This window comes from Rhinolophus sinicus, linkage group LG04 (assembly GCF_036562045.2).
Source record: "Rhinolophus sinicus isolate RSC01 linkage group LG04, ASM3656204v1, whole genome shotgun sequence".
NCBI lineage: Eukaryota > Metazoa > Chordata > Mammalia > Chiroptera > Rhinolophidae > Rhinolophus > Rhinolophus sinicus.
In genome coordinates, this window is record NC_133754.1 from 176,727,981 (window position 1) to 176,741,889 (window position 13,909).

A 13,909-nucleotide genomic window follows, 5' to 3' on the forward strand; every position below is an offset into this window, starting at 1 on the left:
CTATAATAGGTACAAATTATATACATTTATTTTTTAATAATTTTAAATAACACTCTTGTATAAATTCTTTTATATATTCAAATCATACACAAATTTAGAAATGCATCATGAAGCCTAGTACAGCATATGTATGAGCCACGTTTTGGAAATGTGTGTTAGAATTTTAGTGACATAAATACAAGTTTAATGTTTCAGAAACATTCCTAATTGCTTGGGCTGAAATTTAATGTATTACAGAGTGCTTGCGCCCAGCATTAAAATTGAATTTTAAATCATTTAGATTTTGGACTAAGTTAAATCGGTAGCCCTGGGCTCACCGAGGGCTGCTGGTTGCAGTTACCACACATGCATAAGTAGCAAGAAAGATCCCCAAACGCCTTTGAAAAAGCATCATTCAACCAGTGACATTTCAATGATCCATAAACTTTAGTTCACCTGATAGTATTAGACTTTTTCAGATGAATCAGTGTGTTTTTCCTGTTTTTTTCCTTGGCATAGCCACTGGGTCAGGGTTACAGAGAAAACTTGCATTAGCTTTCCATTACTCCCCTGCACACACCAAACTCGTTTTAGTGACCAAACTCTTTACTACGAAGAAGATTTTAACAGGCCAAAGGTTCTTCATAGATGAGGCCAGAAATGCTCTCCTTGCTCAAACAGGTTACACTGGGTTTCTGTCCACATCTCTCACTTTTGTCAGAGAGCTTTCCTCGAGATGTGTCAATTCAACACCTACCCACATACCTCAAAATGTATGACCCAGGGAATGTTCGTTACCAGTGGTGCTGTGCTCACCATGTGTCCTACCAACAACACAGGACCAAGGTGAATGAATGATCTAATAACCCAATCCCTACTGAGGCTGCCAGGAGGAAGACGTATTGGTACTTTAGCTCTCTGCCTCCAAAACAGTACAAGAGGGCGAACCATCCTGAAGGCACTCAGCTGACCAAAGTGAATGCATGGGTCACTGAGTGTTGCTTCCACAGTCAATTTTCCCACATATATTGGGGCTCAAAAGTGCCAAGTAATTTGACGCTTCTACATATCCTCTCCCCCAAAAATCTCTCTCCTCCCATCCCATGTCTGCTCTCTTCTCCTCTTAAAATTCAGGTATCCCTAAGAGTAACACATTGTCTATCATAGGACCTTAGTATAAATGAGGTTTAGTTTTTATTATCATTTTTCTCTATAACTGGAGAAATTCCATTAATAAGCAACCTCTGGGAGCTAGAGTGTGGAGGAAGGGAGGAAGGTGAAAATGAGGACAGACATATTAACAACACTACCTAGGACATCTGTCAGAAATGCTTAAAGGTTTACTAAAATGAATTGATGAAGATCAAAGTATCGCTGAATAGCAGTATCTGTCATTTATCAATAAGATTCACGCTAGTCTTGTCTTATCTGAAAACAAACCCATTTCTAATCTTTAGATACAAACTATTCCAATATTAGTATTTCTAAAGGACTGATGGGATTGTGGTGGTGAATGCTGTGCTTATGGGGATCTTGCCTCTAGAGCAATGAATATTGTGTAATGCATTCCATACTAGTTTTCTAGTCTGATTTTGGTGGTAAATCACTTCATGATATATTTATATTTTAGAGCAAAATTATTTCCACCAGCAAAAAGCAAGGGACACGAAATGATATTTTAAAATTTGAAGTCCTTAATTTTTTCCACTGGGAAAAATTAAAAGCATGATATTGGACAATTTAGAAATATTTAAAAGTAAATATTCTTTGTGATTCAATTTTTGCAATATCTTTTAAAGTCTGTTTCAAGGAATCTCTACATGACCAGAAGCTGGACTATTTGGCTTTGGCTCTTAGACCCCAATGAACAATCCTTTTTTCTCTTTGGGGTTAACTTCTGTTTAACAAATGTCTGTGTCTCAGCATCCTTAATCCCTGGCTTTGAGGCTGTGGTAACCTGGGAAAAAGGCAGGTACACCACTTGGCACAATTCCTTAAAATTGTGCAGTGCAGAGCCTGTACACACGTATGTGGCAGTTGCTGGGGAAAGGGTAGTTCACTTTAATGAAGCACAAACTGCTATTTTTATTTTCTTATGGCCAAAACTGGCTTCAGAGAGTAATCCTCCTGTATTCTTTCCACAAAGTCCTTCATAGCCGTATGGCCCTGGATGGTACCTGTACTCACAAACGTGAGAAACATTCACAGATGGGACTCTTCCAGCCTCCGGTGTCTGTGGCTATGCAATTTCTGCATTAGCACATTGTTGAAAGAATATGTGCTCCATAGTTAGGAGTCTGAATTCCAAAACTAAGAATGACACATTGTGTAGCCTTGTACAAGACATTTAACCTCATCTGTAAAATGGGACAACTACTACTTCCTCGGGGGGCTATGGGGAGGAACAAAAGACACACATATGGAAAGATGCTTTGCAAGCTGAAAAGGGCTGTAGAAATGTGAGCCTACTGTAATAGAATGGACTCTCTACTCATGAGCAATGGCTGAATGGCCGCAGCACCTCTGCTCACCAGAAGCACACAGTCTACCCTCCAGAGCATCCCCTCTAAACCCCGAGAATAATTTAGTGTCTCCTACAGAGGGATGGTCAAATTCCAGGCTTTGCTCTGGGGAACTCATGCAAAGCGGTCAGCTCGGATTGCCTAGGTCTAATGAGCCTTTCCTTTATTCTAACCACTGGACAGGGTGCTGGCCCTCCTAATAAATACCGACATTTGACTTGTCCCGGCTAGTTTAATCCACAAGCTGTGAAGAGCCTAATAGATGAGAGCAGCAGCAGACGGCCGCCAGCAAACACTGCACCTAAGAGCAAGGATTCACCATGCTCACTCCACCACAGCGCTGCCCTCTCCCCGGACACGAAGACTGGAGAAGCGCAGCGCTGCAGAGAGATGGTGCTCACCTCACGCATGAGTGAGAGGCTGTGTTCCAATGGAGGACACGTTTTCAGGAGGGGAGGAGAAATATAAATATTTCACAGGCATGAAAACCGGGGACCTCAAGCGATACGATGGCTTTTCTTTTGGAACTAAAATATTCCAATTCCTTTGGAAGACTATTTTTTTACATTTAAAAAAAAACACATTTTTTAAATGAGGATATGTCTACATTAATCTATGCAAGATATATAGAGTGGCTAATGGCTAATTAGGTGAGTAGCTTGGAGAGTGCAGCCCGTGTCCCAGCTTCACAACCATCGACTTCAAAATCTATTGCTTGAATCTATAATAAGTCAAAGAACACATAACTCTACTTTTAGATTGAGAAGGGAAAGAAAGATTAGAAACATTCAACCTCTTATAAATTTCAACAATGTCCAAAGAGGGACTAAAAATGACTGACGCTCACCAGAGGCCCAGCTCTAGCAATATTGCCACTTATTGTACAGTATTTTAACCAATCCCCATAGTTTCTTTTTACAACACCATTAACTGCTGTACAAATACATTCTAGATGATAAAATATGACATGATTGGTTTTTTTTACAAATAGATACAAATACAATGTTGACCAGATATGCTACATTAACTATATACACTTATTTCCCTAGAGGTGAGAATATTCCATCTTTAGACAATTGGTCCTTTATACAGAGACCCTAAGGAGGACCGTCACTTCCAGCTCCCAGATGTTGCCTTCCTCTCTCTACCCTTAGAAGCTTACCCTGTGCCTTAATCCTACTCTCCAGCAAGAATTCTGGAAGGAAGAATCAAACTTCTATAAAGACCTTCTTGGGACTTTTCTGCTCCCAGTCTAGAAACTATCAAGATTGTTTACTGTGATATAGCTCAGACATCAGCTTTCCCTCAATGATGTATCTGTTAGTCAGTAAAATGAGTATCATCCCTGACCCTCCTCTTTAAAAAATGTTCCCGGAATGGAGATGAAGTCTTCCGGCAGTCCTCACCCCTCCACGTCCATCTTCCTGCGCCCACCGGCTGAGTGAACACTCCCCAGGAGTCTATTTGGAGGTCTGAGTGGATTGGGGCTGCACTACGGGGTCCAGCCTTTCTACACTCCCATGTGGTTCGGTACAAAAATATACTTTCCTTCAAGTCCTTATCGACAGTGACGACTTCGGCTCTTCTTGGGGAAACTGAGAGCGATAGGCTAAGTGCGTTATGAATTTGTACCTGGAATTTCAGACGCACTACGTGCCTGCACTTTCTCAGGCTCCGCCCAGGTGTGTCTCCCCGCCCCCGGGGCTGACGGGGTCTAACCCGCGGAGCGCAGGCCTGGCTCCTTAGGCCTTGTAGTTATGCATGGGTGTCGTCAGGGTCAGCTGCCCATTGGGCGCCACTTCATTGCCATCATCCTCTAAGAGTCCTGACACATCCGCATTGGGGATGCTGTCATGGTAGCTGCTGAAACTGATATTGTCTTCTTTCAGCTCGATGGTCCAAAAGGGGGCGTTGAGCTTCCGGTTTTGGTACTCCCGGTACATGTATACAGCCCCCACAAATCCCATCAGCAGCACCACCACAATGATGATGACAGTCAAGATGATGATGTTAAACTGGGTCCATGATACATCGGCTAAAGCTGACGTGCTGTTCTCAGCAGAGCTTACTGAAAAAATAGTTTGCAGGGCTGTGGGGGCAAGTGTACTATTTATAACAGGGGTGGGCACGGATGTGGTCAAAGAGGCATTGGAAACCAAAATGGTGGAACCTTCAGGTGTTGGAACAATAACTTCTGAAAATAAAAACAGAGAATGAAATGTAAAAGACAAAATTATCTAGTTTTAAGAAACAATAAAAGAAATACATGGGAGTGGAAGTTGATATGGCATGTTGACATGATATTCCGCTTTAAGGTCATGCAAGTTAAAAATATTTTTTAAAGAAATATAGTGAAAAGAATCAGGATCTCAGAAAGCTTGATTATTACAAGCACAGCTGTTGTCCAAAATGTGTAATATCTATATTAAAATCTTTGGAAAAATTCTAATGTTGGAGTTTTCCATCCTTCTTTATTCTTGGATAGATTTATATGAATTCCTGCAAAGGCAGTAAATATGTCACTGCTGAGTTCTAAATCACTTGGTTAAAAGTGACAGGGATAGATGACAATCATTTGAACTAAAATAAGTTCAGCATGTCTGATGAAATTTCAGAAGGGTAAAATTCTCTTCAAAGGAGGCAAAAACAAAATAGGAAAAGTTGTAGTTCTAATTACTTCTGAATATCACAATTTAAATGTCCAAAATTGATGTCAGCCAAGGGAGAAGAGAGCCTTCCTTTAATTGCTTGTGTAGTCATTCTTCCTCTGTGTAGATTATAGCTATTTTATCATGGATGTTCTATACACTGGATTTCTAATGCAGCAGAGCTCAGGGAAACACCAAAGGCTCTGGAATCAGGTAGAACTGTGTGGTTATAGATAAGTCAGCCAAACTTTTTAAAACTAGGTTCCTCATCCATAAATGGTAATAATAATATCTATTTTGCAAAGTTTTGGGGAAGGATTGAATAACTATATAACATTATCATGGTTAATATTTACAGTGCTTGGCACATAGTAGTCACTCAACAAAATAATTGTTACCATTATAATTCATCACCACAGTCAGCCACACCAATCTATCCTAAAAAGAGGCATGTTTTATATTATTTAATAACTAATAAGAAAAATCATCACAGCCCTGTCAGCTAAGTATGGACAAGATAGGCCTCTGAATGGGAAACAGGACAGAGTGACACGATCTCCAAGCTAGTGATAGGACTCAAGCTGAGTCTTTTAGCCTTGATCACAACAGAATGAGGGTATCAAGAAACTGGCAGAAGGACGGCACTTGGCCACAGACCGGCTGTCCATCAGCTCGGTATTCAGTATCTGTCAGAATAGCAAAGAGTGGTTTGTAGAAGAACGTGGTCTAATCTCTTGTGACCTAAGAAAGCCTGAATATTCTTAACTCATCCTAAATTTCTAAACATTAACGTGTATCTAAACTCTTACTGAACCTCCTTGTAAGAAACACTTAGCCATAAGAATTACTTTTTCTTTTAAAAATCAAAAGGAGTATTATTACTCTTTCCTCCATCACACATGGCAAAACTTAGGCCCAAAGTTAGGACAGATGCTAGAATGAACTCTTGTTTCTAACCAGATTATAGGTCCCTACTTAAAAAAGACCTTCGGTGATCACTGGACATGATGAGAATACAGGAAGCAAAGGATAAAAGAAAAATGATAGGACTTTTAAATTATTGACATAAAAATAAAAGTAGATGAAAAGAAAATGTGAAAACACTGCAGTGACTTTGTCTTGGTCCCCAAATTTCTGGAGTTGACCTTGAAGTAACAGGAGAGCAGCAGGAATGGAAGGAAATCTCTTTAGGCAAACATGTATGAACACCAATTTCCAGAAAACTCCTCTGTTGGGACTGGAAGGTTTTACAAAGCTAAAGGTAGCTGTCCTGAACTTTTCAATGCTAGGCTTAGATATTAAATTTACAACCTTAGGTGAGGTTTTACCTTTCTTGATGCAATTTTCTTCGTGGTCTCGGACATAACCTTCTAGGCAGTTCTCACACCAAAACCCAGTGGTGTTATGGAGGCAGTTGATGCACTCACCACTCTCGGGCTTGCAAATCTTTGGAGTTTTAATTGGGTCCACGTGGCCATGACACTGGCACTTCACACAGATGCTGTCGTAATTGTAATAGCCATTTTCACATTTATTGCAGTTCTGGCCTGTGTAACCATTTTTACACTGGACACATTTAGGTTCCAATTCACCCAATGCTAAAACAGAGAGAACACCAAAATAATTTAGTACAGTCTCAAGCTACAAGTGAAAATGAAAAACAAACTACTAGTCCTCAAAAAGGTTTATAAACCTTCTCAACTATTCCTCTCAAACTTAAAAGACACATGGAATCAACCTAATAACCTACACTTTATTTATTCATTGTCCAGTTTATTGGGGAAATGATGGGCCATCAGAGAACCTATTCAGGTAGAAAACAAATGAAATATGTTTACATAAGAAATCTGAAGAATGTGATGAATGGGCACTCAGATAATTTTTCTTTTCCTTCTTCTTTAGTCATCACAGATGTAATAAAATATGGTTTTAACAAAAAGTTCCTCATCCCTCCCTCGAGTCTCAATGCATACATGTATTTGGACTTGATTGTGAATTCCTCACAGGAATCCCTTAACTTTTTTTATAAACCCTTTCACCTACAGCATCCAGAACTTTATTTATCAACACACATGATAACTGACTCACTGATTTTTCCTCTAAAAACAACGATGTAGAGAAACGCCTTACTTAGGATACAACTGCCTGTAGATGTCACTGCTGAACAAGGGCAGTGAAGACATTCTCTAGTGGCATCAGGACTCTGATAAAATCCGTCTTTGCATTCTTCGCAGTGGTCCCCTTGGCTATTTTCCTGGCAGTTTAAACAAGCACCTAAAGGAAGCAAAATATTTTAAGAAGTTAAAGATTTACTCTGAAAGTGCAGTCACTTTAAATCATACCTCCAAACAAAAGACCTTAAGAGTCAACCAGAAGAAGTTACCCAGTAGGGACTGGACAGAGTTCAGTTTCTACCCCATCTTCTTTCTACACTGGCCAGGTCTATAGATTTGTGTTCCCCACTAGAATGTAAACTCTTTAGGGAAAGGCTGAGTGCGTGAGAAGAGATGCAATAAGCCCTTGTTGATGGGCTACATACTAAAAGCAGGCCAACTATTTGCGGAAAAAAAATAAAAACAATCTAAAGATCTATTAAAAGAAAATAAATTGTATTATTTTAATCATTGGGATAATGTAGTTAAATAAGTGAACTAGACCTATATGTATGAACATGCATAAATCTTTAAAATGTTGGCTGAAGAAAGCAAATTGCAGAATGATACATACAGCAGGAGAGTACTAATTTTGTAAAATTTTAAGAACCACACTGTACAATACAAAACAAATGTATTCAGAATACACTAAGCAGATGGATACATATATATGTAATAGAAATTAAATATAGACTGAGAGGGTCTAGGTAAATTTTATGCTCTGCTTGTCTCTGTGGAGGGAGGGAGAAAAGCAAAACTAGGGAAGAAAACAGAGAAGACTCCAATGTTATTTGAAATTCTGTATTTCAAATATATGACTATATACACGTGTGTATAAATATTAAGCAAAATACCAAAATGTTAATATTTATTAACTGTAGGTATGGGTACATGGATATTTGTGATATTATTTTCCATACATTTTTATATTTAAAAATTCAAAATTAAAATGAAAACAATTAATTAACAAAGAAAATGAAAAGAAAGGAGGCAAGCAAAGTTATGACTATGTGTTCTGTAATAATACTCCTTTGGTACTCTATTAGTAAGGATATTCGACAGGCATTGAAGAAGCATAACATCTGAAAAAGGGAAATGAAAAAGTGCACTGTAATTTACATTCCTTCTTTAGGGATGTAAAGAGACACTCAGAACTACTATTACAGAAATAAGTGAGTAAGCTCAAAGAAATCTGGGATTACAATGAAATTTTACATGATAAGCTAAATGTAGTTCAATATAAAATTATTCATAAACAGTTTTATTTGATTTATTTTCCTTGCTAGTGAAATATTTACAAAAAGGAGAAAGAATGAGGTTGTGAAATGAAATGGTCTGACAACTGGATCAAGATTTGAAAAACCAAAAGAATGAAAATGTTATTAACATACATGTCAAATTTCAATTCTTTTTTTATTGACATATGATTGACATAATATCTTATTTATTTCAGATATACGTCATAGTGATTTGATATTTATGATCCCCACAGTAAGTCTAGTGACCGTCTATCACCATACAAAGTTATCACAATCTTATTAACTGTATTCCCTAAGCTATACATTACATCTCCGTGACTTGTTTATTTTATAACTGGAAATTTGTACCTATTAATACCCTTTTGCTTATTTCATCACCCCCTAAAAAAAAACTCTCTCTAGTAACCACCAATTTGTTTCCTGTTTCTATGAGTTTGTTTCTGTTTTGTTTATTCATGTGGGGTTTTTGTATTTTTTTTTTTTAGATTCCACATATAAGTGAAATCATATGGTATCTGTCTTTCTCCACCTGACTTATTTCATTTAGCGTAATGCCCTCGAGGTCCACCTATGTTGTTGCAAATGGGAAAATTTCATTCATTTTTTATGGCTGAGTAATATTCCATTGTACATATGTACTGCATCTTCTTCCTATACCATCCATCTATTGATGGACACTTAGGTTGCTTCCATGTTTGGCTACTGCTAATAATGCTGCAATGAACATGGGGTGCGTATATCTCTTCATGTTAGTGTTTTCGTATTCTTTGGATAAATATCCAAGGGTGGAATTGCTGGATCACATGATAGTTCTATTTTTAATTTTTAAAAGAACCTCCATACTGTTTTTCCATAGTGGCTACACCATTTTACAATTTCACCAACAGTGTACAAGGGTTCCCTTTTCTCTACATTCTTGCCAACATTTGTTATTTTTTTGTCTTTTTGAAAATAGCCATTCTGACAGCTGTGAAGTGATATCTCATTGTGGTTTTGATTTGCATTTCCCTGATGATTAGTGATGTTGAGCATCTTTTCATGTGCCTGTTGGCCACCTGTATGTCTTCTTTGGAGAAATGTCTGTGCGAGGTCTCCGCCCATTTTTTAATCAGGAGATATGTGTGTGTGTGTGTGTGTGTGTGTGTGTGTGTGTATACATATATATATAAAGTTTTTAAGTTCTTTATATATTTTGGACATTAACCCCTTATCAGATGTATGATTTGCAAATATCTTCTCCCATTCAGTAGGTTGGTTTTCTGTTTTGTTGATGATTTCTTCCACTGTGCAAAAGCTTTTTAGTCTGATATAATCCTATTAGCTTATTTTTGCTTTTGTTCCCCTTGCCTGAAGAGTCTGGTCCAAAAAAATATTACTAAGACTGATGTCAAAGACCCTATTGCTTGTATTTTCTTCTAAGAGTTTTATAATTTCAGGTCTTACATTCAAATCTATAAGGCATTTTGAATTTATTTAGTATATGTAGTAAGATAGTGGTCCAGTTTTATTCTTTCACATGTAGCTGTCCGGTTTCCCAATACCATTTATTGATGAGACTTTTCCCCCACTGTATATTCTTGCATCCTTTTCATAGATTAATTGAACATTTATGTGTGGGTTTACTTCTGGGCTCTCTATTCTATTCCATTGATCTATGTGTCTGGTTTCATATTTTGATTACTATAGCTTTAAAGTAGAGTTTGAAATCAGGGAACACGATACCTCCAGATTTGTTCTTTTTTCTCACGATTGCTTTGGCTGTTCAGGGTCTTTTGTGGTTCCATATAAATTTTCGGATTAATTCTTCCAATCTGTGAGCCCCATATATCTTTCCGTTTATTTGTGTCATTGTCAGTGTCTTATAGGTTTCAGAGTACAGGTCTTTTACCTCGTTGGTTGAATTTACTCTTAGGTATTTTATTCTTTTTGATGCAACTGTAAATGGGATTTTTTAAAATTTCTCTTTCTGATAGCTTATTATTAGTAATAACTGATTTCTGTATATTAATTTTATATCCTGTAAATTTACTGAATTCATTTATTAGTTCTAACAGTTTTTTTGTGTGGAGTCTTTAGGGTTTTCTATACATAGTATCATGTCATCCACAAATAGTGACAGCTTTACTTCTTCCTTTCCAATTTGGATGCCTTTGATTTATTTGTTTTGACTGTGTACTTCCAGCAGTATATTGAATGAAAGTGGCAAGAGTGGGGATCCTTGTCTTGTTCGTGATCTTAGAGGAAAAGCTTTTAGCTTTTCATCATTGAGTATGATGTTAGCTGTGGGTTTGACATAAATGGCCTGTGTTAAATTTTGTCAAATGCTTTTTCTACATCTATTGAAATGATTATATGATTTTATCTTTTGTTTTGTTAACGTAGTTTATCATGATTGATTGATTTGAACCATCTTTGCACCCCTGAATATATCCCACTTGATCATGGCATATGATCCTTTTAATGTATTGTTGAATTCGGTTTGCTAATGTTTTGTTGAGGTTTTTGGCATCTATGTACATCAGGGATACTGACCTGTAATTGTGTGTGTGTGAGTGTGTGTGTGTGTGTGCGCGCGTGTGTGTGTGACGTCTTTGTCTGGTTTTGGTATCAGGGTAATGCTGGCCTTATAAAATGAGTTAGGAAGCATTCCTTCCTCTTCAATTTTTTTGAAATAATTTGTGAAGGATATCTATTAATTCTTCTTTCAACATTTTATAGACTTCACCTGGGAAGCCATCTTGTCCTGGACTTTTGCTTTTTGGGAGTTTTTAAATTACTGATTCAATTTCGTTACTTGTAATCTGTCTATTCAGGCTTTCTATTTCTTCATGATTCAATCTTGCCAAGTTGTGTGCTTGTAGGAATTTATCCTTTTTTTTCCCTAGGTCTTCTAATCAAATTTCAATTCTTAAGTGATTGCAGCAGAATTCCCTGAAACTTCATGAACTTATTGGGAAAGACAGCTTCAAAAGTTTATTATCTGAACACTTAACTTTGAATTAAATCAAACTTGCATGTAAATATCATCATTTTTAATCATATAATTTTTGAGATCTGATAGTGTTAATGATATTTTTCACATATATAACAAAGTAATACATCCTCACACAATGATAAATATTTAAGGTACTGATTTCTTTCCAGATCTTCTTGTACTCTGATACTTTTTGGATATGTACCTTTGTGATAATAAAAATTGCTGGAAAAGATGTGCTAGGACACTCCAGATTTCGGCTCTAAAAATAAAATAATCTTAAATGTCAAAGTATTCTGCAGGTTGAAAATGTCAAAACCTGCATTATATATAAAATTTGTCTACCTGCTCTCCCCCTGTTAAAAATGTACAACGGAAATAATTTTTAAGGAAAAAAAGTTCTGATAAAGTCTTAAACTTTAGTATAAAAAGTTACCTCAGAAAAGTTAACAGTTCTGTAACAGAATATGGACATCTGGGTCAAGATGCATTCAAATAACATGCCATTTGCAATGTGACAAGAAAAGGTCATGTTGCTACTCTTATTAAAAAATTGTAAATATATATGCTTTTAATATTTTGCTCCTACAATGCTACTGGGCCTACATGCCTATTATTATTTGGGGGCTTTTTACTATTCTAGATAAGACCCCAAGCCTTTGTTTTCGTGCTTAGCACAATATAATTTCATTCTCTTAAACCATTCATATTAGAATATTTTAAATTTTCTCCAGAATGATTTCTCATTGTTATTTGTTTTAAGACATACCCTGCAATGAGAAGACAATAAGAAAAAAAATAACCCTCTGTGGTAAATGTTATCTCGAAAGTAAAGATGAAAACAAGTATAACAATAAAACTTATCAGTTCTTAGAAACTAATGACTCTATATTGCTTTAAAAATAACATGCACCAGGAACACAGCTATAGAAAAAAAGAAAATTAATACATTAAAGACAGACCAGACATAAATACACCAGAATGCTAACAATAGTTGTGAGGAGCAACAGTCCTTTCAGGGTTTTATTTCATTCTGATTTTCAAACTGTCTACTTGTATTACTACATGTATTTTCAAACAAGTATACATGTATTACTTTTACTTTTATTATCTTCATTTTTTCTGATTATAAAATGAATATATTGTAAAATGTATCACATGTATAATATAAAACATTTCAAGAACTCTAGCAATTTTAAAACATTTCATGTAGAAACTTGAAGATTTATTTTTATAATAAAAATAAAGATCACAACCTTTAAAATCCATACACAGTAAGAACTAACAATGTGAATTTGCTTTTCTAGCAACTTACAACTCCTCTCTGGGTGGCAAAACAACATAAGAAAAGTGGTATGGTATTTAATGTCAGATCTGAGTTTCATTCCTAGCTGAACCTCCTACAGCTAGCTATGTGACATTCAGCAAATAGCATCTCTGAGTTTTACTTTTCTAATCTGTTAAATGGGATAATAATTCCTTGGCTAATGATTTAATGTAATGTAAATATTTCAAAGGGTGAAAGACTATTCTGTAGGATATAATATTTTCTCTTTATGCTTCAATTTCCTCATCTATAAATTTAAAAAGCTGAACGAGATGAGCTCTAAGTTCCCTTTAAAATAGAAAATTTGAGGATCTTTCTTTTACGATAAATGATATAAAAAAATTAGCTAAAGTTTAACTTTGTTCATTATGCTCTGCCTAGAACCTCCAAAATATAACAATACTGTCTTAAAATGCACATTCTCTTTGCTGAAATATGGCCAAAGGAGTGGATCACCCCCCACACCCACAAAAAAGGAAGGAATGAATGTTTCCTGAAGATGATCTCATGCTCCTTGGCGAAGCATCAAAAAAATCTGGTAGCTGTAACCATGACAATAACTGGTCAAAGAAAAGAATGTAAGGCTCCTTTCAAACCAAATTCAGTGACAAAGCTTTGAAAACATAAATTGCCACCTGAAAAAGCCTTTTTCTTATTTATTTTGCCATTTCACAGTTTATATATAAACCTATCAGAAATACAGCAAGGTACTCTGTTGTAAAAAGAAATGCCTGATCCTCTGTGCAGGACAGAAGGCAAACAAACCTCAACCTGTCAGACAGAACGAAGACCAAGCCTATGTGAACGAGACAGAGAGTAACAGGAGACAAGACCAGAGAGAAAGGCACGGGCCAAAAAATGTAACGTCATGTAGGCTGCGGAAAGAAGTTTGAATTTCATTCCAAGAGGGATGGGAAGCCATTGAGGGTTTAAGCATGGGAATAAAATGATCTGGTTTTATATTTTTACAAAAATCACTCTGGTTGTCACGAGGAGATTGGACTGTGGCAGGGTGGGGTCGGGTCGGGGGATGAGAGGACAAAAGAG

The 13,909-nt window shown here is 36.6% G+C and overlaps 1 protein-coding gene across 1 annotated transcript in view; it reads right to left on the reverse strand.

Moving 5' to 3' along the window:
• Nucleotides 1-5: 5 nt before the first annotated feature.
• The window catches only part of MEGF9 (multiple EGF like domains 9), an 84,591-nt gene continuing 70,687 nt past the window's right edge, over nt 6-13,909 (reverse strand). Inside the window, exons 4-6 of the mRNA XM_074330934.1 lie at nt 7,280-7,423; nt 6,478-6,747; nt 6-4,695 (exon numbers count right to left, since the gene is read on the reverse strand). Coding sequence (XP_074187035.1) covers nt 4,244-4,695; nt 6,478-6,747; nt 7,280-7,423 — 866 coding nt within the window. The 3' untranslated portion in view covers nt 6-4,243. The remainder of the gene's footprint in view (nt 4,696-6,477; nt 6,748-7,279; nt 7,424-13,909) is intronic.